Source organism: Danio aesculapii, chromosome 22, assembly GCF_903798145.1.
Source record: "Danio aesculapii chromosome 22, fDanAes4.1, whole genome shotgun sequence".
NCBI lineage: Eukaryota > Metazoa > Chordata > Actinopteri > Cypriniformes > Danionidae > Danio > Danio aesculapii.
This window is the reverse complement of record NC_079456.1, coordinates 18,604,552-18,628,234: the sequence shown is the minus strand read 5'-3', so window position 1 is coordinate 18,628,234 and position 23,683 is coordinate 18,604,552. Positions and strand designations below refer to the sequence as shown.

The 23,683-nt window shown below is 35.8% G+C and overlaps 1 protein-coding gene across 1 annotated transcript in view; it reads left to right on the top strand.

Annotated features, from left to right (window-relative positions):
* The window catches only part of ncanb (neurocan b), a 242,756-nt gene that overhangs the window by 114,515 nt on the left and 104,558 nt on the right, over window positions 1-23,683 (top strand). The window contains exons 7-8 of the mRNA XM_056447233.1: window positions 193-948; window positions 8,513-9,538. Of these exons, the coding sequence (XP_056303208.1) occupies window positions 193-948; window positions 8,513-9,538 (1,782 nt within the window). The remainder of the gene's footprint in view (window positions 1-192; window positions 949-8,512; window positions 9,539-23,683) is intronic.

The window sequence follows — 23,683 nt, the reverse complement described above, 5'->3', positions numbered from 1 at the left end:
TTACAACCCTTATTTATAATTTTGGAGAATAATTTAAAGCCCATAACATCAAGAGATCACCCTGGATCTCGTGAGAATCTGAAATATGTATGATATGAGGCTTAGGTTAAATTCATTTCATAACTACGGATATATGCTTTGTAGTTTTTGTCAGTCAATGCTGCGGTTAATAAGACTATCCTACTCTTTCAGAGAAGAATTTCAAAGAGCAGGCGCCGATACTTCAGAAGACCCTTGAAAACCCCAATTTGAACTCTTCAAGCGGCGAAGAGGAGCAGCTCCAAAGAAACGGAGCCTTCCCCGAACCTTCAACTTGGACTGGTCTGGTTGACCTTGAGAAAGAAGATTTTAAATCCATCATAAACCATGAATCTTCTGAAATTTCAGAGGAGCATGTTGTAATCCATTTGGGACCCGAAGAAAGATCTGTAGACTGGGATGAAGATCCTAAAGAGAAGCAGGAGAACCTTCAAGGGGGTTCAGCGAAAGAAGAGACTGATGATCCAGTGGGTCCTGAAGTATCTCCTGACCCATCCTCAACTACACCCTCTTCCTCTACACAAGCCCAGACCAGCAACAGTGTCATTTCCACCATTGTGAACACAATAATGAAACCATTTAGATACTGGGCCGGGACTGGAGAGCCTGAGACACCGGCTACAGAGTCCAGCCTCTACAGAGGAACCCCAGAAATGATCCCATCTGCCAGAACGAAGCCAAGTAAAGGAAAAGCAAGCAAAGGAGCTGATGATAATGCCATAGTGGAGCCAATTACTAAGGAATATTCCTACCATCCTTCCTCTTCAGACCCAGAAGAAGAGCTCTTGGAGCAGGAGAAAGAGGTGGTCCTGGTGCATGCACAGCAGGAGATGAAGAGTTCAAGCAACTCTCACATGGATATTCCATATTCAGAGACCTTCACAGACAGCTTCAGTGGACCACCCCAAGGTACGACAGGTTTACTTAAAGTCTAAACACAAAATTACACAATAACATAAAGATTCTCAATTTCAATTGAGCACACACTGCAAAACCTTCACTGTAAAGCAACTGACTGGCAATTTTATCAACCACAATGACACAGTAAAAGCACAGCACAAGAGTAAAAATAGAAAAGAAACACCAACTATAAATTTAGCACTGTTTACTGTAATAATACCATAAACTGAATGTGGTTAATTTGCTGAATTCATTAACAATTATTGTCTTTATACAGCCAAGTATGATTTAAATCAAGTCACTTGAAAATAGTTTCTGTCAATCAAAAACAATCATAAATGTTCAATTAATATTAGTCAAGAAATTCTCACTGCAAAGATAAATTAGTTCATTTAGTAAATGTTGTATTCTTTGTACTTTAATAATATAGAACTGGGTGATATGGACAGGGATGTCAGTAGGTCGGCTCTAAGGTCGGTGGTAAAGGTGGGCCCCCTGACCAAAAAAGTTGTACTACCCACCAAAGGCCCCATAAACTGCCTGGACCCATGCACTCTGTCATCCTTTTCCCCCACTAGCGACACCCCTGGATGTGGGAATCCTTTATTGTCGACTTTCAGTCTAGATCAATATTTCAACAAAGAGATCAATCTGATGTTTAGATTATCTGTTCATCAAGATGGTATAATGGTGTTTCTTCAACTTCAGAGACTTTTATTTCTCAGGTTGATTAGCTTTCAAGAATAGGGCAGCACAATGGCTCAGTTGGTAGCACTATCACCTTACAGCAAGAAGGTCTTGTGTGAGGTTTGAATGTTTGTGTAGGTTTCCAAAGACACATGGTATAGGTTAATAGTAAATTGGTCTGTGTGTATGTGTGTATGTGTGTGTACCTTAAGTTGTGGGGACCAAATGTAGCAATACCAGTGTAGTTTGACTTTGTGTGGACATTTTTTTTTTTGGTCCTCATGAGGAAAATTGTTGGTCACACTTTATTTTGATGGTCCGTTTTTGGAATTTAAGTTACATTACATCTACAGGCCTCTCATTAGATTATAAGTAGACTGTTAGTTTGGGGTTAGGGTTAGTGTAAGTTGACATGCACTTGCAAAGTTTCTTATAGTCAGTTAAATGTCTGTTGAAGGAGCAGTAGCAACAGATATAAAGCAGACAGTCTACAAATACTCAAATGGACCATCAAAATAAAGGGTTACCGTGCAAAACAACATTACAAAGTGTGAAACACTTTTCCGAAGCTCAAGACAAGTTTACATTTTGGAAAACATTTTTACCTATCATAAGACACAATTACACAGGAAAAACGTTTTTACCAAGGACGAAAGATTTTAGAAAAAAATTAACAAGACGCAAAACACTTTAACAGTCCCAAAACAAATTTACAATGACAGATTCTTTATGGAAAGGGAATGTACCACACAGCAGAAAATATCAGCTCGTGTGTGACTTTGTAGACACAGGTTAACACGAGTCCAAAGGCACAGGTTAACATGAATTTACAACTATAAAAATCATGGTTTGACCAACTGTGATAAAACATTGTTTTGTCATTTAGAGCTATTCTGAGAAAATATCAACGTGAAAGTACTGTATGTAGAAACATGTAAACGCAAGTTAACATGAGTCTATTGAAACAAGTTAACATGAGTCTATGGAAACAAGTTAACATGAGTCCACAACCAAAGCAGGACATATGTTGACTAATAAAAATATCAAAACCGACCACAACATGTAGTCCTAAATAGCTCAATTAGATAGGTCGATTGATACCTGTGCTGAGCCTTTTGGTATGGGTTCGAATCTCGTTGTTGACATGTAAATTATAATTATTTCTTTACATTAATTTTGGTTATATTCTGTTCTGCCACACAAATATTAAAATCAATAATGCTTACAATGACACCAAGTAATAAGAATATTTATTTGGTATGAGCATGTTTTGTTGCTGTGAAAAAGTGACGAATCTGCCAATCTGCAAACCTGAATAGTTTACATCTGGAAAGGGGCACCAGTTAACACGGACACCAGTTAAACCGTAACACGGGTTGTTCAGTTTACTTTTAAGAGTCCTCAAGCAGATGTTTACACTGTGTAGACTTGACATAATGTCCACGATTACAGCGTACGAGTGGCCCTCGTTAGAATATTGAACACATTGATGCAGTATGTCTGGTGTTTCTGTCTGGTCCGCATCCTTTAAACACTGACCACACGTAAAGCAAAACCACGTTAAGCTGCTCATGTGTTTGCCACAAAACGGGCAAAACAACCCTCAACCACAGTCCATGCTCAGTAACCATAAACTTTATTTACGCCATGTACTCCACAACACGAATTTACCGCACTCACCACCAACGTCAACAACACTTTTCCCTGCATCACTTCCGGTGTGTGGTACATTCTGCGTGACATTCGAAAATGTACATTTGTTTTGTCCTTGGTAAAAAAAGGTTTTCCTATTTAATTGTGTCTTATGATATGTAAAAAAAATTTCAAAAATTTACATTTGTCTTGAGCTTTGTAAAAGGGTTTCACAATTTGTAATGTTGTTTTGCACTTCCTGGCCACCGTACTTTTTAAAATGTAAAAAATGCTGAATAATTTCTGTGAGGGTTGGGCTTAGAGGTAGGGTTAAGGGAGGGAGATACAATAAACAGTATAGAAAATACATTGTAGAATGATACACGTTATAATGATAGTAGACTGGTAAAGTTAGGGTTTGAATAGGTTGACCTGTACTTGCAGTAGGTAGAATGTCTATTAGGAGATCATCATAATAAGAACTAAGCAGATATTGAGGAGACAGTCTAGCAATGATCTAATGACAGTTAGCAGACATGTACCTGCAATGTTACTTTTTGTCAACAGAATGTTCAAAAGGGACCATCAACATAAAGTGTTACCACAGGGAATAAGCAGAAGATTAATTCTGCCTTAGAGTCAATCCCCAATTTCCACAAAATTTTTTAATTCACTGAAAATCACAGTAAAAGGTGTATTTTGGGTATTTCTTCAAACTGAACAGTAGTTTCAACACTCAACAGTCTTTATTTCAAACCTTCATAGCATTCCTTGAAACCACACCAAATGATGTCCACGCTGTGCAAAAGTAAATGCCCCCAGCAAACAATGTCTCACAATGGCTTGGAGCTAAATTGTTCATTGTTTCTGAGAGAAACACAATATGGCAGCAAATAGTTCTTCAGGTGCAGCTGCCGAAGAGGAAGGCTGCTAACACAACTCGTTCTCCGAAGGGCCGTTGTTAGGGTCACAGTGCTGAGATGTATTCCTGCCTCCTGCTCTAGGGCTTTTAATGGATATCAATGCCTGTCATATCCGTGCCAAGTAAAGCTGCATAGTAGGAGAGAGCAAAACGAGATCCAACCCATTTGAAAATTTAGAGCGTTGCGAGGCCTTAGGCTGTGATTGAAGCATGCCTAACTGGTGTGGTTTTAGTGCGATGGGTTTTTGGCAGCAGTCCGTTCTCAAAGCATCATCACTACAAATATCCTCCCCGTGAACCAAATTCAACAGGGAACATTAATATTTAATGCCGGGTGAAAATCCAGCTTTAGTCAGCATGCATTATTTACATCTGAATCTAATTAATGGGCTTTGGCCGAAAGCACAGGCACTGCCACAAACTCCAAGTCTCTCTCCAAATTATTGTATAAGAAGCGTGATCATTGGCAGCGCCGAGGATTGTGTGTGTAAAGAAGACACTTTACAGATTTTTTTACTACAGAGGTCAGTCAGCCAGCTTTGGATTCACTGGTTATTTCACCCTCTGCTGCATGACGCTACATATTGTTTCAAATTTCATTACATGGAGGAGGGTGTAGAGAATTCTGAAAATCCAGCCATCTTTTATGTAAACGTGCCATCTGTGTCCTTGAGTTTTTGCACAAAAAAGAAAACTAAAGATATGGATAAAGCTTAGAAATTCTCTGACATCCATACATTCTGCAAAACGTGTTCAAGTGTCTGTTTTGTTTCTTGTGTCTAGATACTTGAGCAATGTTTCTTCTGTATAAGTGGGCATTGTCTTCAGGTATGTGGACACTTGAAGCACAAAGTGCTTGAATGCCATTGCACTGGATACAAAATAGCAAGCCTATTATTTAGTTGTTTTTTGTTTCACAGTTGCAACTTTGTAACTCACAATTGTGGAGGTTTTCTTTGTCTTTTAATAGGGAGTTTTCGTCTTTAAAAACGGAAACTTATTTTTCCCAGTTGCAACATCATGTCTCTAAACTGCGACTTTTGGTCTTTTAAGTAGGACTATACAGTATGTTACAGTACAACTTTTTTGTATCCCATGTGTGACTTTTGTCTCCCAAATGCGATAACTTTTTCACTTAATTGCAAGACTTTATGTTACTTTTGTCCTAGATTTATGATTCATTAAAACACTATTTAAATAGTTTTTTTTTACCAATTGTGACTTTTTTATTTCACAAATGTTGCATTGGTTCCTCTACTTGTGACATACTTTAGGCGTGTTTGGCACGATTTGTTGCAATTTTCAGACCAGCGCAATCCTATTTTTCACGTTTTGCGCCATGTTGTTTAAATAGCACATACATTTGCGCCACTTTGTGGACTCATAGGTGTGCTGGTCGAAAATAGAGGTGTGTTAAGGTGCATCGTTGGCGCATTGCTATTATAGAGAACTGAAATAGACTGCGCCATTGACCATCTAAAAGCAGGTCTAGTCTAGCGCAGAGCATGTTAGTTATGTGCTTATGTGGGTTCACATGCTTACACATTACTTAATAAACACAGGATATACAGCAATACACAAATATCTTTACATATGAAAAAAAATAAGATTAAAATGTTACAACAATTATTATTTTCTAGATAAATATAAAAGCCACTGCATCCATGCCTCATTTCGGGGGGCGTTTTTAGTTTAGTCATGACAATTTGCATTTGGTAATGTTGTTATTATCATTAGCAGCATTATTTATTATATGCATATTTATATTTGTTTTAATAAAAACAAGTTTAGATTTGTCCATCTGTTGGGTTTTGGAGATGTATGCATGACTATATGGGGCATAAGAAAAGGAGGTGTGTTTGGTGTTTTTTTTTACCACACTTTGTTATTATTGTTCATTTATTCATTTGCTGGAAATTAGAACTGAAATTATAAATAGTTTTGAAACAAATCTTTGTGCTTAACATTTGAAATTAAATATGTAGGTTAATAGATGTCTTCAGCGGAGTGTGTACAATATTGTTTTCTTATCCATGAAAGTATGGGAGTAACGAGGAAAAGTAAAGAGAAAGTAAAGAGGCCTAATAGAGGAGGCTGATTTTTTTATCCTCGTGCAGATGCTCTGTTGAACTGTTTTCTAGCTAGTGAAGTGTTTAGTTTTTCCACTTACAAAGTCTGCCATGTAAATAGCAAATGCACCATGGCAAGACACAACTGACTCTTAAAGGGACTGTGAGATGAGAGTCTGATTGGTTTAATGCTCAAAACACACCCATAACACATTTAAAGAATAAGCACAATCCTGTTAGACCATGCGACAGTCTGTTTGTGACTTTATATATTGCGGTTGTAACATTGTGGTCATTAATTGTTTTGGGGGTTTTTGGCAGGGGTGAGTGGGTTGTCTTATAATTAAGATTATATTTCACAATTAATTAAAACTTATATTGTATTGTCATATCTCAATATTGCTATGTTTTGCCAATTGATATCTTACAAATGCAATTTTTGTCCCCAATTGCGACTTTGCATCTTCATATTGTACATTTTTCTTCCATTGCGATTGTATTTCTCCATATTGCAATCTTATATATCTTACACTTTTGGGGTTATTCCTCAAAAAGGCATTTTACCAATTTGTATATTACACAGTGTAATGTGTATATTACACAGATGTGACTGAAATCATCATGACACCATCTGCTTAAAAGTAACACAAAAGGCTGAAAGCTTAAAATTAGCTATTTTTAATTAATTATTTTTGTGTATAACATTCCTATTATTACATCTGGTCCTATAATAATAGTAGAATTATATTTCATTTACTGCTTTAATTCATCACATGGGCATGTTTAATACCATCATGGTGGTGAGACTACAGAGAGTAATCAGTTATTCATGTCATTAATTGCTCAATTACTTGGTTATGTAAATTATGTCCATGTGACACAGCAACAGCACAGTCCTGAATAATTCATGTTCATTTAATATTTCATGGTGTGTACCGAACATATGGTCTGTGAATATCTATTCTCACGGCTTAAATGCTAAACACTGCTTGTTGCCTTTAAGGCAAATCATGTTACCTAAGCAGATATCCAAATTATCCATGCAGTTCTGAAGTAAATACATTCAATTCAATTCATCTTTATTTCACAATGTAGATTGTGTCAATGCAGTCCAGTTTTCAGAGCTTTTGTACATACAGTATGCAAACCAAATATCACACAGACCTAAACTACATGAGCTTCATGTGCATGTTAAAATCACATGGAACACACATGAAACATGTCCTTTAAAACATTTTTGTATAAATAAAGGGATTCCACCAAGCAATTTAGTGTTTAATAGTTGTCTAATAGATGTCTAGACATTGACACATAGCTAAATTTGGGCTGACACTGCAAATCTCTAGAAATATTCCAGAACTAGACTAGTCATCAAATACACAGATTTGACAGATTTCACGTGTAGTCATTCATTCCAGTCTATTTGATGTCTATTAGATTTTCACTGACAGCCTAAATTTAGCCTTGTTTTGGCCATTACGTCAATGTTTAGATGTCTATTAGATGTCTATTAGACTTATTTTACACACAAAAACGTGCTTGCTGGGATCGAGTAGTCACATGGGATTCACATGAAAAATGTCCACTTTTCATGTGTTTCACATCTGATTTTAACATGTGGTAATTGCCATTTATTTTCTTAAAGTTGGGAATTTTTCATACTATTGATTTTTTTTCTTCTCATTTGTGACTTTATACTTCCCAGTAGCAACGTTCTGTCTTCTACTTGTGAAATTTTGTGTTATAAGTAAAACTTTGACTTAATGTAATTCAAACCTTTTAGTATGCAAGGATTTGGCCCTTATTTTGTCTAGATTTGCTGTTAGAAAGCATTGGGAATTAACCACACTGGACAGGTGCATGATATACGAGTTCTTTGTGCCGGGGCAACATAAGGAGAGAAAGAGCCTTATTACCTGGATACCTTTCAGAACGAATGTACATTTCATCCCCGTTTCAGCCAGGAGTCAAATGTTACCCTCTGGGAAGAAAATAAAGGTCATTTTGTAGCTCATTTTTCCTTTCGAAACAGGGCTTTGATTAAAAGATAGGTGTGTTGAGAGCGATAGATTAATTGCTGGATGTCTCCAGGGCATTGATGGATAAATAATGACAGTTCTATATTGAGCTGCGCACATTAAAGTTAATTACCATAGTTCTGGGGCGGGAGTTAGCATATTTTGCTTGCTAATTAAACATACATTTAAATGAAACGATCTCCTCCCATTGCTATGTTAATCACAGCTTCTTGTCATCCCCGCAGGAGCGATTGAATCAGGAACAGCGGATCCAACTGCTAAGAGTTTCAGTCAGATGAGGAGCAGCCAAAATATTTGGGCGCTAAAGTCCTCGAAGGGTGCTCCAAACAACAATAGGCTTTTTATAGCTCAAACAAGCAGTCCAATGGAAGCCAAAAGAGGGGGGTTGGAGATTATGACCATTCCTGTTTCCACAAACAACCCCGAAAACTTCTCCGGGGAAGGAAAAGACTTAAACGAGGATGGTTATTCAATTCCCAAAAGTCCTCTGTCAGCAGAGAATGAAAAAGATGCAGAGGGAAGTGGAGGAAAGGACTTATCGTTTACCCTTAACGGCCAAATGAAAGGATCTGATGACCACGGTGTCCCACAGGAGACCACGGTCAAATGGCAGCTCATGAGTCTCCAAACGACTCAACCTTCTGGAGCATCCAGTCCTTCAGAAACCAAACATGTGGAACCGACCAGCACAGTTGAGGAGGCCAGGGGGGAAATCATGTACGTCCATTGGCCCATTGAAAAACGCAAAAACAGTCCCTCAAATAAAGTCAACGTACCTTTTGTTCAACGGAAGCAAGAGCTGACACCAGAAGTACAAACCTTCGACACACCTACCACACCGAGTCCTGTGCATCCCATAGAGGACAAACTAACAATTTCACCAACGCCTTCCCAACCTGTCGAAGAAACCACTACTGAAGACATTTTGTGTACTCCTGATCCATCCATCTCAAGCACATGGTTACCTGTGGTTCAGGAGGAGGTCGATGCACCACAACCATCAGTTTCATCAACAACAATCACCCAAGCTGGACCTACGGCTCAACCGACTCCTCCTGATCCAAAGGACGCTTCCCAGCAGGCCGAGTCCAGGTCTGGAGGCTCAGAGTCATTCGTGTTGGCTCGTGGCTGGACTACGCCTAAAATGGTTTCTGCAGAGGAGCCTTCATCCCAGACTACAGGGAACCCTGAGAGAGACTCTACAAATGCAGCTGTCGCAGGGTGGGAAAACAGCACCTCTAGAACTTCAGGTAATTTGCTCTTGTTTTGGTTTGTTAAAACCTTACAAACAGGTATGTCTGTCCTGGTGAGGACATTTTTCCTGCGGTTAATCTGGGTGCTCATTAGTGTGATAAGCGGTGTTACTGCCAGACTTCCCTGCAAATCATACGCACGCACTAATGATGTGTGTTGAGTTTTGTGGCTGGTGAGGTACTGACTCTTTCAGGGTCAGATTTACAAATATATGCTAAATTGTTTCATATATCATATCAGCATCCCTTATACACATAGCAGATACATATTGGGCCAAGAAAGAATGTAAAATGTATCACGATTCAATATGCCTCCCCAAAAAACACCAAGGTGGACGCTACAGATGGTCTAGAAAAAAGCAACACAGCACCACAGCGGATGCGCTCTCTCTCTTTCTCTCTCTCTCTCTCTCTCACTCACAAACACACACACAGGATTCGCTCATTGGTCTTACGTTTAAGTTACTTGTAAATAAAGTCTTGAAGGGATTTAAAATGACTTTGAAATCATCGAGTTATCTTCTCTCCCGTCCTTTGAAACAAGCCCTTTAGTTCCGACATTGATCATCCAATATTTATTCACGTTTTGATTTGATAGTCCAATTACACAATCTGACATGAGGCACAGCTCGATGCTGCCTCAACTTGCTTCCTACGATTTAATTGAACAAGAAATACGCAAAATACATCGATTTTGTTTATAAAAATGATTAAAATCATTTCAATCATACAAAAATTGCATTTATAGCACAGATCAGTGGCATACCTGTCAACTCTCCCATTTTTCCCGGGATTCTCACGTATTTTACAGTTCTGTCCTGCTATCATCCCGTAAAGGTATTTTCCTGTATTTCTCTTATATTTTTAGTCTTTCTCTGAAGGGTGACATTAAAGAGCCGATCCTCCTGTCTGTTCTGTGCTTTCATTTAATTAGGCATGAAAACACTTTGAAATAAGTTTAAAACCGGCGGAATCCCTTCATTTTCATTACAGGTGCCGTCATCCCTCCTATGCAATCCTCAAAAAATTCATATAGCGGTGCGTGACTGTCAACTGAAGTGCTCCATAGTGATAAATAGACGCTGTTTCCCAAATAGATTCTGTACACGCAATTAGAAGCGGAGTGAAACTCTGAGTTTTGGGTGTGTGTTTGAACAGACATATACCTGTACACATAATTAATAATAACAACATCTAAAGATGTCGATCTTGGTGGGTTTTTTTTTAAACACAAATAATTTTTGTCTTAAATGAGCATAAAAAGTTAGGAAAGCAACCAAATGCTTTTAATATAATGTTAGTTGTGTGCATTTTTAAAGTGGCACCTCTGTTATTTAATATAATCAACCGAGAGATTCATTTGTTGCTCTTTAATCAGAATGTGTGAGTTATACAGTGAAGAAAAGATTAATGAGAGTTGATAACTTGATTCTATTTCATTATAACAGCTATTAATTTTAAAAAGCTGAACTGTTAGCTAATTTATTTGCGGCTAATGTATACTATTTTTTATTATATGTAAATAATAATAATAATAAAACATATCACTTATCGTTTAACTGTATTTACAGTAAAACAGCTCCAGATGAATATATTTTGTAATTTGGGGAGGCTGGGGTGGGGGGTGTATCCCTTATTATGGTGGGCATATCCCTTATTTTCACATCCCAATCTTGACAGGTATGATGATGACAGTGGACAAATATGTATCTTATCATTAGTATACATCTCATGTTGGCTTGACAATAGTGCTGTATTGCAATGTTGTGGTTATCATGACAGCCCTACAAACGGTACCTTTAAAAGTAGGGATGCACCAACATGAAAACTCTAGGCCAACACTGAAAACAAAAAATTCTGGATGCACTTTGATGAAAACAGAAACCACTTTGTAATAATTATTCATTATTTTATTAAATAATAGAAAGTCATTTTGTAAGCATCTCTAGAACTTCAGGTAATTTGCTCTTGTTTTGTTTCCTTGATGCGAGTGCAGCAGCTAATGCTCTGGCTGTGATTAAATTTAAGTGTATAGAGAAAATCTGAGTTTAATTGGTTTCACCTTTTTCCATACTCAGTTCTTCTATTCTTTTTTCCATGAATTGTTTATTCTTTTCTTCAGATTTTCCTACTCACTATATCTTGTAGTCATTTTAATTTGACTTAATTTTGCTTAATTTATGTTTCTGTTCTTTCCTTTGCCCTTCATTTCTTTTTAAATTAGTTTTCTTTATATTCTTTCATCTTTAAAGCTTTAAATTATCTTCCATTATTGTTCTTCCTTTGTATATTTTTCTTGTCTATCTTCCACTCTTATGTTCTTTCCTTCTTTCACTCTACATTTCTATCTTTCCTTCTTTCGCTTTTTACTTTGCTCCTTCATTCATTCTTCCATTCTTTCTTCTGCTCTATGCTTCTCTTATGTTTTTTTCTGCTGTTATTTTCATTGCTTTGTTGCTCCATTCTTTAATCTCCATATTTCAGTCTTGTTTTCTTTTCCTTTTTGATTTCCTCTTTCTTCACTCTGTATTTCAGTCATTTATTTAGTCCCTTCCCTCATTCATTCTTCCTTTCTTTAGCTCTCTATATTATAGCCTTTTGTTCTTTTGCTCCTTATATTGTTTTTTCCTTCACTCTTCCATTCTTTAGCTCTATATTTCAATCTTATTTTTTGCTTCTTATATTGCATCCCCTCATTCTTTCTTTCTTCTTTAGCCCTATATTTCAGCCTTTTGTTCTTCTCGCTCTTTATTTTCCTCCTTCCTTGATTCCTCCATTTTTTTCTTCGCTCTCCATTTCAGTCTTTTGTTCGCTCTTTCTTTTCCTGGTAAACAAACAGAGTGCAAGGCGCTAAATTGCTGCAGCCTCCGAGTAATTAGAGGGTTAGGGCCAGCGCAATTAGAAAGGCTCGCTAAGGCAGAGATCTTAGCCTAAAACAAATCAATGTTGACAGAAGCCAGTAGATGTGTTCAGTAATTGACTGCGGCCTCGCTCTCGTCCATATGCATGTTTAAAATAGTGGCGCACACATAAGCTCAAGCTCAAATCGATTTCTTACGGTGGGAGTTTCCGAAGGTGCAAGACCCCAGAAACCACTTAAGGAGAAACACTGTAGGTAAACAGGGTGAAGAAATGAACTAATAATGATCTTCCTTCTTCCACAGTTGACTGATTTCATTGAGAATTTTTTTTTTTTTTTTTTGCATTACAGGTTTTCTAAAATATTGAATTCAAATTATAGATGGGCATAGATTAATTTTTTTAATCTACAGTAGATTAATCTAGATTAAAATGAATCTGTGAATCTGTGTGCTACTCAAATAATAAATCTTTGAGAACGGGTTTCTCGAGCCAGGTGGCGCATTAGACCAGGAGCTCATCTCCTATTTCCAAAATGCATCACAAACTGCTTGAGAAACTGTTCTACTATGATAATTGGTGATGAAAAAAAATTATGTTCAATAAGATGTACTTGTGTTTACTGTTTATTCAGTTAAACATGAATGTTGGACTGTAGGCCTACATAAGCTCCAAACAGCGATTTCATACTTGCTTTTGATGTCCGTACATACAGAAAATGCTGCTTCTCAATGCCAAGTTCACAGATGTGTCAAACATCGAGTATATTTACATGGGCAACAATACTTTAATACGATTTTAATATGATTAAAACAATACTTTGATTAAGAGTCTACCATGTAAACAGCAATTTTTGATTACCTTAATGTGACTAAAGTCATAACTAAACTAAAAAGAAATAGAATTAAGACATGTGGAGTATGCATATATTAGTGGCATTACTGAAGTAAACACTGCAGTCAAACTATTACTGTCATGTAGGAATTTTTGCCATATTTTCCGACAAGATCCAGGAGACAGGCGGCTGTCAGTAAAGGACCACACACAAAACACATACACACAAAACACGCACAAACACGCACACACACACCGCGAAATGTGGAAGTTTTTTTTTCTTCATGTTTAGCGTGCATTATTACATTCTAAAACACTCTTACCAGTCCCTGCTCCTTATTTGAGTTGATACGTTTGTCACGACGGCATGAATGAAATGTTCATGAGTTAAAGTGAAACTGCCGAAATGCAGTTAAAGACAGTAATCCTGCTGATTTGATTTAGAAGGGCATTCTTTGTCAGATGGCTCGCCGGTGAAAGTCATAGCTTGTGTAGAATAGACCCAGCCCCAACCCAACTTTGAGAATAGATTAACGGCGATATTTTTTTTTTATCGCGCGATAAGAGTCTTGCGTTAACGCAGCACGTTAATGCCGATAACGGCCCAGCACTAGTTTAAATATGCAAATGAGGTGTTTTAGATAAATATCCATGTATCTAAATATCTAAGTGTCTTTCAGCCACTGATAAACTTACAGTGAAAGGTTGAAGTGATTATTTTCAGTTTCATAAGGCTGCTTTTACAGCATTGATAATGTAATCGAATTAAAATGTAGTCAGTTAAATAGACTTAAGCATTCATTTAGTTGTTCAATCGTAAAACGAGATAAAAGGTCATTTAAATGCATGTGCCATCAGGAGTAGCAGGCAAGCGCTGAAACTGCATTGAAAATAATGTGGTGAAATAAATTTCCATACTTTAAAGACATGTGAAACCTACTTTATATTGTGTCTCAATCAGGCAGTGAAGATCATAGCTTTAAAACAAACCACATCTTAAATGTGACAAGTTTATAATGGCATGACAGTTCACCAGTTAAAATAATTCAAAATTAAAAGTCCCCATGCATACAGTCCATTTGCATACTTTTCAGAACCAAAGTCTAAACACTGGATTAATCAGTTTTTAATTCTTGTTTTTTTTTATTTTATTTTTTGACATATTTGAGTGCAAGGTTTTGAGTTGGGTATTTTTTGTGCGTAGAATAAAATGTATTTGAGCAGGAAAATGATGCATGAACAAACCCCTCTTCAAAAACCTACAGAATACGCATATGAATAAAACTGTGAAGTTCGGTGTGTATAAAGCTGCTGAAGTGGGGATTTATGAGTCAGTGCAGAAAAAAACACCACATTTTGAGAAAACAATCTTTAAAAATATGTATAGTAATTGAAATCTATAAACATAAATTGATAACGTACGACAAAAGTAACACTTATAGGTACAATATGTAGGACTTGCAGTGGGCGGAGTTACAAAGACCAAAACAAAGACAGAGATTTTGACATGGAACACACATTTTCAAAGAAGAGTAACTGACTTTAGAATTGTTTTTTAGAAAAACGAGTATGTTAACTTAGCATTTCCTTCAATAACCGCAAACCATATTATGATGTTTTGATGCTTAAGAGACTTTTAATGCTTTAAAACCTTAAAAACAGGACTTTTAAAATAGAGATGCACCAACACTGGAACTAAAAAAATCTGGAAGCACTTTGGAAAAAAACAAAACCGCTTTGTAATAATTTTATTTATTTAAACAAAATTAATTAGTTTTGTAAGACTTTGTAAATTTAACTCAATAAATTAAATTGCTGACCCCGGATTAATAAAGGGACTAAGCCAAAAATAAAATGAATAAACGAATGAACTTAAATTACTGATTTAAAAAACACAATCCAATAAAATATTCTCATTTATTTACTGATTTGAAAAAAACATAATACAATAAATATCCTAATTTTAATGACACTAAAACTTAATTGACACTAACACCTAACTCTAAACAGAGTTAAGAAGTGTCATTTTTACCACCGTTGCCATGACAATCATAAATCATAAATGCATAATACTGAAAATCATAAATGCAATTTTTGCTGGCTGAAAGATTAAGGTAAAGTTGGTTTTATAGTCACACATTCAGACTTTCTGCTTAATAATATAATATCAGAAAAGTATTATTTGCAAATTGTAAATAGTGAAATCATATTAGCAGCCAATGACTATCAAAATACAATATTGTTCAGTCAATTAAATAGTACTAATTTTGTTTTGAAGTCATACTTGCAAACGATTTCAGACAGAATATTCAAACTAGCGTGGTAAATATTACAGAGAGCACGACACAAGGTGTGTCTGAATGAATGTGCGAATATAAACCCAAACTTTACCTCAATGGCCAAAAGTTCAGTGCATGCCCACTTAAAAGTGCATTTTGGATGTTTTCTTTACATTAGACTAAATAAAAACACTTTATGGAAAGCCAAAAAGCCCCTAAAATGATCAAATGTCTTTAAAAACAGTGTTTTTGCTGCGGTGTCTCACTTTCAGCAAACAAAGCAATGATCTTGAAAGACCTCCGCCACGGATTGAATGTAAACAGACGAGCAGCTTTTTACGCAAACAAATCACATAAAACAAACAGCCGCTTTTCTCACAGTTTTCAGCTTTTTGATGCATTCCTGCAGCATTTTAAACGCGCAATAACAGACGCTCTTGATCTCTGAACGTTTAGCCTACAAAAAAAATAACAAAAGCTTAAACTCTTTGGTCTGCATGGCAACAGACGCTTTTCATTGCAATTCAACATCTGTCAGCACAGCTCAGAAAGAACAGAGCAAAAAAAACAAAAAAAAAACGAGTTGCTCCGGAGCACAGCGAGTCCTGTTTGTCCTCTTTTTCCCTCCAGCGCAGGTGGAAGTTCATAAGGCTTTTTAATCAATGATCTGCCGGTGGAGAGGCTGCTGTTCTCTGCCGTTCCCTCGAGGCCTTTTAGGCGTCAGAGAAGTGCTTTTTGAAAAATGGCCGCCGTCCCGACAGTCATAACACAGCACCGGACCGGCATGGCCTTAATTAGAAAAGCAGGTCTCTCTGTGATCGGATGAGGAGCTGCTGTGTGTTACGCCACTTTGCTGTGCCATCGCTCTCGCTGACATGGCTTGAAGCTGTTTGCACTGGCAAATGGATGTGTTCATCTGTCTTTGTGGGATGGACAAGTACACTTTATGCATGGACTCTCACACACATACATGCTGTTTTTGAGCAGGGTAATAAATGAACGTTTTAGTGTAATTAAACTAGTTTTTATTTGATTTGATTTATTTTGATTTCTTTGTTTAATAACATATATGTTATACTGAATAAAACTCAATATAATACAGGTTTGATTTATAATTTTAGATTTTATTTGGGGCATCACGGTGGGTAGCGCTGTCACCTCACAACAAGAAGGTCGCTGGTTAGAGCCTCGGCTGGGTCCGTTGGCATTTCTGTGTGGAGTTTGCATGTTCCCGTCTCCCTCACAGTCCAAAGACATGCGCTATAGGTAAATTGGATGAACTAAATTGGTCATGTTTTCCAGTACTGGGTTGCGGCTGGAAGGGCATCTACTGTGTAAATCATATGCCCTAATAGTTGCCACTTCATTCTGCTGTAGCGACCCCTGATAAATAAGGGACTAAGCCGAAGCAAAATAAATGAATAAATGAATTTATTTGTATATTTTGTTTGCACATATGAATTATTTAATAGCATTTTATATATAACATACTTTCAGAATATATTGGACTTCATTACAATATTGACAATATTGAACTTAATTTATATATGTTACTTTTTTCAAGGCTTTTCAGTTTTAGGCTTGACATACTCTGAAAGCACGCACTGAATTTACTTTTCCTGATTTGTGTGCAGCTGTTAGCCTGTGCCGCTGCTTCTGAAACTGTGAGCAAGACTAACATTCTGCCTGACTGTAAATTATAAAGGGCCGATCTGTGCTTCGGACAGACAATAGAAAGCCAGAGTTAGAATTATTATCCTCTGTCTTCTTAAGATGAATCACACTGCCTACAAGGTAATACACAATGAATATATGATCAGCGCAGTAAATTCAGAGAGGGAAAATGTCTACTAACTCACCTCACATCTACTAGAAATACTGCAGAAAAACTCCCGCCTTTTTTGTTCCTTACTGAACGTTCTCCCATAATGCCGCAGTAAAGCTCTGCATCTCACTTTAATAACTTGTATGTAATTTTATTTTATTTTGTTTTATTTTATTTTATTTTATTTTATTTTATTTACATAACAATACTGTTTTTCATTTATCACAGTAGAATTTCATGTAACTCATTTGACTGTGGTTATTTCATTTCATAATTTTTTTATAATTATTTGCAGTAAAGTCTGTGATGAAAAATTTACCTCACATCCACCACAAGAACTGCAGAAAAACTCCCGCCTATTTTGTTCCTCACTCCACGTTAGTCGTTATTCTCACATTATGCCGGGGTAGAGCTCAACATATGTAATCTGATATGGATGCAGGACAAAGGAAGTGCAGATTCAAACACAGGTTTATTAAAAAGAGATGGTCAGGCAAGCAATGGTCAACATAGGGGCAAATAGATGTCTACAGGGAATCCAGAGTTGTGGTCAAAACAGACGGATGGTCAAAAAGGCAGGGGACAGACAACATAAACAAACAAGACGATGGTCAAAAATACAGTTCACTTACAGTATAACAAGACTCAGCCATGAGATTCTTAAAGTGAGCCGTATATATGTGTAGTGTAATCAGTCCATGAGCAGCATCAGTTGTGTGAGTCTAATCAATGGGGACTTGGAGCAGGTGTGTGTGTGTGTTGCATGACTGGAACTTGTAGTCCATATACCTGCAGATTTGTAGTTCTATGCAATCTGTGAGTTTACCAGCGATCTGTAAGGATTAGATTGCTGGTGATTGTGACAACATCTCACTGTAATAACTAAGTATTTTATTTTATTTTATTTTATTTTATTTTATTTTATTTTATTTTATTTTATTTTATTTTATTTTATTTTATTTTATTTGTGCATGCAGACACACGTCGTTGTAGCTGTTTGGGTTAATTTTTTGAATTACTTGTTGTAAAACATTTCAATATGTTGATTTTATTTTATTCATACAGACCTATATTGTTTTTAATGTGTGAGTTAATCGCAGTCTCATTTTGTGTAACATGTTTTCTGTTTTTATTTTATTTTATTAAGTGCTTAAAATTATTTGCAGTAAATTTTGTGTGGAAAAATATCTAAACATCATCGCTACTAACTTACCTCACATCCACCACAAGAAGAACAGAAACATTCCTGTCTTTTTGTACCTCACTGAGCAATCGACATTAATCCCCATAATGCTGCAGTAGAGCTCTACATCTCACTTCAAAAACATTAAAGTATTTTATTTTATTTTGTGAGGAAAAATATCTAAAAACATCATCGCTACTAGTTTACCTCACATTCACCACAAGAAGGATATAAAAATTCCCGCCTTTTTTGTACCTCACTGAACATTTGTGTCACAATCACTAGCGATCTAATTCTGGCAGATCACTGGTAAATATGTAGATCGCTAAAGAACTACATATCCATCGCTATATGGACTACAATTTCCAACCATGCACCGCTCACATGCACCTGTTCCTCTTTCCATTGATTTCACACACATGGCTGGGAGCTGCTCATGTACTGATTACACCACACATATATACAGCTCATTTTGACACTCTCATTGCTGAGTCTTGTTATACTGATTGTGAACATTACAACGCGTTTTCCGTGCCTTGCCTTCTGTGTTTGACATTGTCTGCTGTCTGTCTGCTGGCTGTCTGTCAGTAGAACTCTACATCTCACTTTAATAACTTTAAAGTATTTTATTTTATATTATGAGGGAAAATATCTAAAACATCATCACTACTAACTTACCTCACATCCACAACAAGAACAAAACTCCTGCCTTTTTTGTTACTCATTCAACATTTGTCATTATTCTCCCATAATGCCACAGCAGAGCTCTATGTTTGACTTTAATACGTAGCGAGTTGCTCATGCTAGCTTTAAAAGTGAGTTCGGGGAGATAATGATGGCCTCAGAAGTGAAGAATCTAGCATGACTGCTTCTAGCGCACCTCTCAGTCTCAGTGTGCTGCATTCGGCCTTTGATCATGTGAACGTTGAGCGCTAACACTGTTTGTCGACAAGCTAACGGTTGTACTAGCAGCTAACTGAGCTGCCAGGCACTCTCCAGGCGCACATCACCCTTCATTCAGGGGCTTTATTTACTGTCTCGCCACCCACAACATACCCTGGGTGGTCTTGTGTATAGGGAACTGTGATGTTTGTGCGCTAAAGCAAATGTAAACAGCCAAATGTCAGCTCTTGGAGCGCTAGCATTTTGATTTGACTAATTTAAGGACAGGGAAGAAGATTTTTCTGTCATACCTTTGGAGATTTTTTATTTATTTTTGTGTCTTTATAAAAGTGTACAGACAAGGCAAGACAGGTAGGAAAGGTAGGATTCAACCCTGTGTATAGCACACATGCTAAGCATTGGCGCTAACACTATGCTATGATAGTTTTCTAGTGTTTTTCCTATTTATTTGTTTCATAGGTATTTTAATGAGTTCTTTGTTAATTTAAAGTGTAAAATACCACAAACTAAATTAATTAGCAATGAGGAGATTTTGTTACTGTTTCTCTATTAGTTATTTCAGTTTTAGAATGATTTATTGTAGTATATAAGGCACCACTAAAGTTGAAATAGACAGTATTGTTTTGTTTAAAATAAAGAAAGTTTTTTAATTATTATTAAAATGCTATTATAGATTTTTTTTTTGTATATTTTGTATACTTTCTGTTTTAATTTGAAGGTTTTAGACAATCTGTGTGTTGAATAAAACTAAAATGTGATTTACATTTATTATATATTTATAAATATTTTAAATAGTTTTAGTCCCTTTAATTACTATTTAGTCCTTATTATTATTATTATTATTATTATTATTATTATTGTTGTTGTTGTTGTTATTAATGTTATTATTATTGTTGTTGTTGATATTATTACTGTTGTTTTGATCATATATTTATCTTTATACATTTTATTTTATTATCATTAAAATTAATTTTATTAATTGAGTTTATAACACTGAGTGGTTTATATTTTTATGTGGGTTTTTTAAGGTTTTTAACATTCTGTTGGATGTTTGCATTACATTTTTTACAAATATTTGTATCATTTTTCATATATTTCAAATATTTTATATTTGCCTTGGTCGTTATTATTATTATTATGGTGCTGTTTTTGATCATATATTATATTAAACATTATACATGGAAAAAACAATCTTAAGATTTATTAAAAAAATCCTCATTACAATTTGCATGAATATATTTCAGTCTTATATCAGGTACAATTAACGTGTCAATTTCATGTAACATTTACTTAATGTTTAACCTAGCACTCCTAAATTAATTAAGTAAAAGTTAATGGATATCTTTATTTTTGAGCTTATATTTATTTAAATGAACCAAGTAATGTCAAGTTCTTGTTTTAGTAGAAGTAACATTGCTTTTTATGAATTTAAATACATCTTACTTGTTACAAATTAGTATATTTGGTGTAACTTGGTTTAATTAAGGCACACATTTCTAATTGAAATGTGTTATTTCATTTTATTTTAAGCAAATTGAACTCAAGAGCAAATTTACTTTTAAAATGCTTACAGCACTATCAAGTGCGCCACCACATCGCCCCCCACCCCCCACCCCCCTCTTGCGACATATCCATGATTAAAATTTGCTAAATATTAGGTTGGTGGTGATTAGAAAATATTTAAATATTAGAAGTAAATGAATATTAAAACTCTTTCCTCTTATTTCATTTATTACATAAAGTAAATGTGTCAATATTAAATATTCTAGTTATCCTTATCACTTATATTACAATTTAAAAATTATGAGAGTAAATTTTGTTAGATTTGACTGCACCAAAAAGGCTTTTTTTTTCAGTGTAGATGCATTATATTAAGATACTTTTCTATTTTTATTGATAATTCGATTTTTTAACACAGAACAATTTATATTTTCTGTTTAGTTCACTTAATTTGTCACTTTCATTCATTTTGTTTTAATATCTACACAGATTTGCTTACTTTTCTTTTACTTTATTTTAAGCGAAATATAACTGCTTTCTTGACCTCAAATATTTTTCATTTTTAAGTTACTTGAATTTATTTTAATGAAATTTAGTTAACAATAACATAACCCTAATATTTATCTCCTCTTTTAGCCATAACGTGTTTTTTAAACTCGACCTCGTCGTACCTCCATCACCCCCGTGCTCAGCATTTTCAAAAACAAACTGCGAGTTCTTTCAGGTCGGAAATTGAAGCGAAAGCCTGATGTTGGCGATATGCGTGGGCCTCATTGTCTGCGGCGTGGAGCGTGTGCTGCTGACCTGGATCGAGTCGGGAACACGGTGATGAAGTATCCTCTTCTATCTGATTAAACTGCAGCTTCAGGTTCCCTGCCGACTGGGCTGTATCTTGCCCGAGCTGAATAGACCAGACAGCCCTGACTCTCTCCACACCCGCTGAGACGCTTATTTTAGCAACATGGCATTTTATTCTCCCCTATCACTTTGAGAGAGAATGTGTCCCAGCATTTAATGTGCTTCATAATGTACATGCACACAAACACATGTCTAATTGCATGGACATACGGCGAATGTTTGACGCATTTAGATGCAGAGTTCATATTTACAGATTGTTTTCATTTAAGGTGGACTCAGATTTGTTTAGTGAGATTTTGCAGGTGAAATGCAATCTTTTCTATAGGAATCCTGTGATTTTTGGTCACACAAACTGACTTTGGGTGTCATTTAAATGCAGTGGATAGTTGATGTCATTTTGTCATGTTTTCAACCAAAGGTACATTTAAATAGGACTTTTGATTTTATCTTTTTATGTTTTATCATAACTAAAACCAGAACGTGGCTGTGAAATTTCATATCAAAATACCTCATTAGCTATGTTTCCATCCAAAGATGCAAATTAAATTTATGTGCAAAACTGGAATATTGCATATAAGACGTGCAAATAAAGCAGCGTTTCCATTCAATGAGTCAAAGAGAACAAAATGGTCACTTCCTGATTAACTGGCGGCAAATATCAAACGTAAAAACAATATTATTAGGAGAATAGGTAGGAGAAGCTGCATCAATCTTTTCTTTATTTAATAAATTACTTGTGCCTCAGAACACAGTATGCGGAGCACAGATGCTCTTGACAATTATTGGGGTATTTAATAATATAATAATACTAAAGCTGCTGTCACACTGGGCTTTTCCTCCCATAGACTTGTGTCAGACCAGAAACGCAGGTTCATGTGTTAAATTTTGCAGTTCGCTGCGGTGCAAAGTTCAAGCTTGGTGAACTCTGACCTGCGAAATCGCATCACTTGACTGTGTGAGACCAATCGAGGATCAAAACAGGACCTCTCTGGACAGAAATTTAAAACATGGAGCAATCGCTCGCTTTTTTAAATACCTAATCATCTTGTTTAATCCTGCCCCTTTTCGCAGCGCCGCACGACAGAATTTTGCACACACAAACTCTAATGTGACCACAGCTTAATACTGAAATCGTTAAAGTGTTTTAGAATGACCAAAACAACTTTTCTGATGTTTTACAATGAGCTCAGCATGCTCGTTTGTCCATTCACACACATTTCTATCATCACATGATCTCTTATAACAAAATCACATGACTTTAATGCGCATACTGGAATTTGTTCGGTAAAAGTGTTTCAATTGTAGTTTATGCGCATCTTTTCTTGTCGAATAAACAGTTTGTCCTATGTTTTCTATGCGCATTTTTTCAATATGAATGCGCATCTTGGCGTTTCTATCAACTGTTTTTTATGCGCATATCCAAAATCCACATAAAAAAGGTGGATGGAATTGTAGCTATAGATAATTTATTTCTTAATAGAGATGTACTGATGTATTGGCTAATAATTAGCATCTGCCGATAAAAGCACTACTTAGTTAAAGTAGTAAGCTGTAGCAGATAAAAAAGCAATAATTGGTATCAGCTAATAATCAAAATCATTGATAATAATTGGTATCATATGATTAAAGCAATAATAGTTATTGATGATACAAGCAATAATCCATATCAGATGAAAAAGTAATAATCCGTATCCGATTTTTAAAGCAATAATTGGTTTTAGATGAAAAAAAGCAATAATCAGTATTGAAAAAAGCAGCAATTGGCTCGGATGAAAAAGCAATAATCGTTATAAGTGGATTAAAGCAAGAATTGGTATCGTATAAAAAAGCAATGCTCGGCATCAGCGAATTGAAGCAATAATCATCATTGTTGATAAAGGCAATAATTCGTATCAGCGGAT